The following is a 2,775-nucleotide window of genomic DNA, read 5'->3' on the forward strand; positions in this document are numbered from 1 at the left end:
ATTATTTTTCTCCTCTTACATTCCTCTTTCTTCTTCCTCTTCTTCCTCTTCCTCTCCCTCTTCTTCATGTCTGTTTATTCCTTTACTTGTGTATGAAAGGAAGTTCGGGAGACATGTTAACAAGATGCTAAGCGACGGCCTGGCATCCAAAGAAGGTTATTATAATGGTGATTAACTGAACCGGCTTAAGTTTAGATCAGGTTAAGTTCAGGTCAGATTAAGCTTAGGTCAGTTTTAGTTGGAGTCAGGATAAGTTTAGGTTAGGTCAGGCTTAGGTCAAATTAGGTCAGGTTTAGGTCAAATTAGGTTAGGTTAAGTTTAGGTCAAGTTAAGTTTAGGTCAGGTTAAGTTTAGATCAGAAGTTTAGGTCAGGTTAAGTTTAGGTCAGGTTAGATTTAGGTCAGGTTAAGTTTAGGTCAGGTTAGATTCAGGTCAGGTTAGATTCAGGTCAAGTTAAATTAGGTTGAGTTAGGTCACGATAACTTGTCATAATATGTGCCATCCAACTGCTTACCCAAGTTGAACATCATCTGAAATTCGCCTTGATAAAGCTTGGAAAAATGTCACAAGGACAAAGGGGATGGCAGCACAATATATATATACAGGGTGAACAGAAAGTCCTTGGACCAACATAAAAACGATTTATTAACAGAAGATAAATTAAATTTCATCAAAAAAAGGTATCACAATGATAGCTTACAATACTAGAATGAATCTCATTCATTAATTTTCAATGTGGTCGCCCTTCACTCGGATAAGTCTCTCAATTCTCTCCCGGAAGTTTTCGACCGAGGCACGTAGCTTATCCTGGGGTATTTTGACCCATTCCCGCTGGAGTGATTGCTTCAGAGCATCAACACTTGAGTGATCAACGGAACACGCCTTTGCCTCCAACAAAGACCACACACAAAAGTCCATGGGGTTCAAATCAGGCGATGAGGAAGGCCACATTTCCTTGCTCCAGAATCTTGGAAATTGACGAGTCCTGAGTCTTTCTTGAGGTGTGAGATGGCGCACCATCTTGTTGGAAAGTGAAGGGATGATCTTTGAAGTGTTTCTTCATCTCTTCAAGGGCTGGAACCAAAATATCGTTGATGTAGCGATCTGAATTGATTTTAACCCCTTGCTCCACAAAAATCAGAGGAGACTTCCAAGTTTTGGAGATAGCGGCCCACACCATGAGAGAAGATGGTTTTTTGGCGGCGGTAAACTGTTCTCACAGAATCTTTAATGTCTGCAGAAGACTTTGCATAAACTCTATCGTTCTGATTATTGAACCGAGCTTCAATTGTGAAGAGTTTTTCGTCTGAAAAAATGATCTCTTGCGCTGCCGTGTCAGTCTTCAGTTCTCTGAGAAGAATCAGTGCTCTTTCAAGTCTCTTTTGTGTTTGTAGAGGTGTAACAACCTGCAGTATTCTCATCTTGTAGGAGACAACCGAAGATCCTTTCTCACGATGGTTCTCATTGAAGTGTTGCTAACATTCATGTCTTTAGCCAATTTTCGGATGGATCTCTTTGGGTTTCTCCGCATCCTCTCTCGGACAGCGTTAACCACTTTCTTTGTTCGAGCAGTGCGAGGTCTTCCACTCCTAGGACGATCTTCAGATGTACCAAGTTCCTTAAATCTATTCACAACATGATACACAGTCGATTTGGCAACTTTAAGGAGTTTAATAATCTCAGAGTTGGTTTTCCCTGCGCGATGGAGCTGAATGATGGCCTCTCGTTGGCTCATATTTTCAATATAGCTGCAAGAAACAAATATTTAATAGTTTAATAACAAGATATTTAGCATATGTACTTTAGAATATGTACTGTTTTTTAAAAAATGATCAGTAAGTCCAAGGACTTTCTGTTCACCCTGTATATATATATATATATATACATATATATCATATATATATATACATACATATATATATATATATACATATAATATTTCTAGAATCTGTGAAACAATCGGTTGTTCCCATCATACAGTACCATAAGACTTTGCTTTTTATATTTTGTCAGTGTTCTAATGATCACTCCTTAATATATATATATATATATATATATATATATATATATTGTGACATCATGACAGGTGTATGAATGGTAAGAATGGAAAGACCCTTGTTCTCAATCGTGTCTTTCCATTCTTACAATTCATATATAAATATATATATATATATATATATATATATATATATAGTGTATATATATATATATATATATATATATATATATAGTATAAATAATCTAATAACTAACCATAGTGATACACTGTCCAGACTTGTTCAGCCCAATGAACAAAGACCAGGACTTTACATGTCAAAAACACGAAGCTTTCAAAGTAGGTCGGGATATAAATGGAACGAACCCCGTGTCATTAGTCTGCTTTTGAGATAATCTACATCTAAACTCACTTGATGTACGGGCCACGCCCCCGATCCCCATCTCGCGGCACGTGATTGGCTGGCGAAGGGGGCGTTGGTCGAACGGGACCAGTCAGCGTCGTCTCTGCCCTATCGTCAACCAATGATGTGCAGTGGGCTAGGACGGGGGTGGGGCTTGTATGGTATATTATTTATTCATTCATTATTATTTTATTTAAAGACAGGAAATGAGGAAAACTGATAGTTTACACGCTAAATGGTGTGTGTGTGTGTGTGTGTGTGTGTGTGTGCGTGTGTGTGTGTTCATGTAGTATATGTGTAAGCGCCTCTGCCATTTGCTCATACAATGAACTGAACGTTGTTGTGACGATAATGTACCACTTGGGATATATGTGGA

General features: G+C 38.2%; 1 protein-coding gene across 1 annotated transcript; it reads right to left on the reverse strand.

Annotated features, from left to right (window-relative positions):
• Window positions 1-1,417: 1,417 nt before the first annotated feature.
• On the reverse strand, window positions 1,418-2,439 carry LOC143040819 (uncharacterized). The gene is made up of 2 exons (XM_076212256.1): window positions 2,363-2,439; window positions 1,418-1,748 (listed from the first exon to the last, which is right to left on the reverse strand). Exons 1-2 carry the CDS (start codon window positions 2,437-2,439, stop codon window positions 1,418-1,420), a joined length of 408 nt encoding a protein of 135 aa, XP_076068371.1.
• Between the last annotated feature and the right edge of the window lie 336 nt (window positions 2,440-2,775).

The sequence above is a fragment of the Oratosquilla oratoria genome, chromosome 29 (genome assembly GCF_046742065.1).
Source record: "Oratosquilla oratoria isolate Oo_2021 chromosome 29, ASM4674206v1, whole genome shotgun sequence".
NCBI lineage: Eukaryota > Metazoa > Arthropoda > Malacostraca > Stomatopoda > Squillidae > Oratosquilla > Oratosquilla oratoria.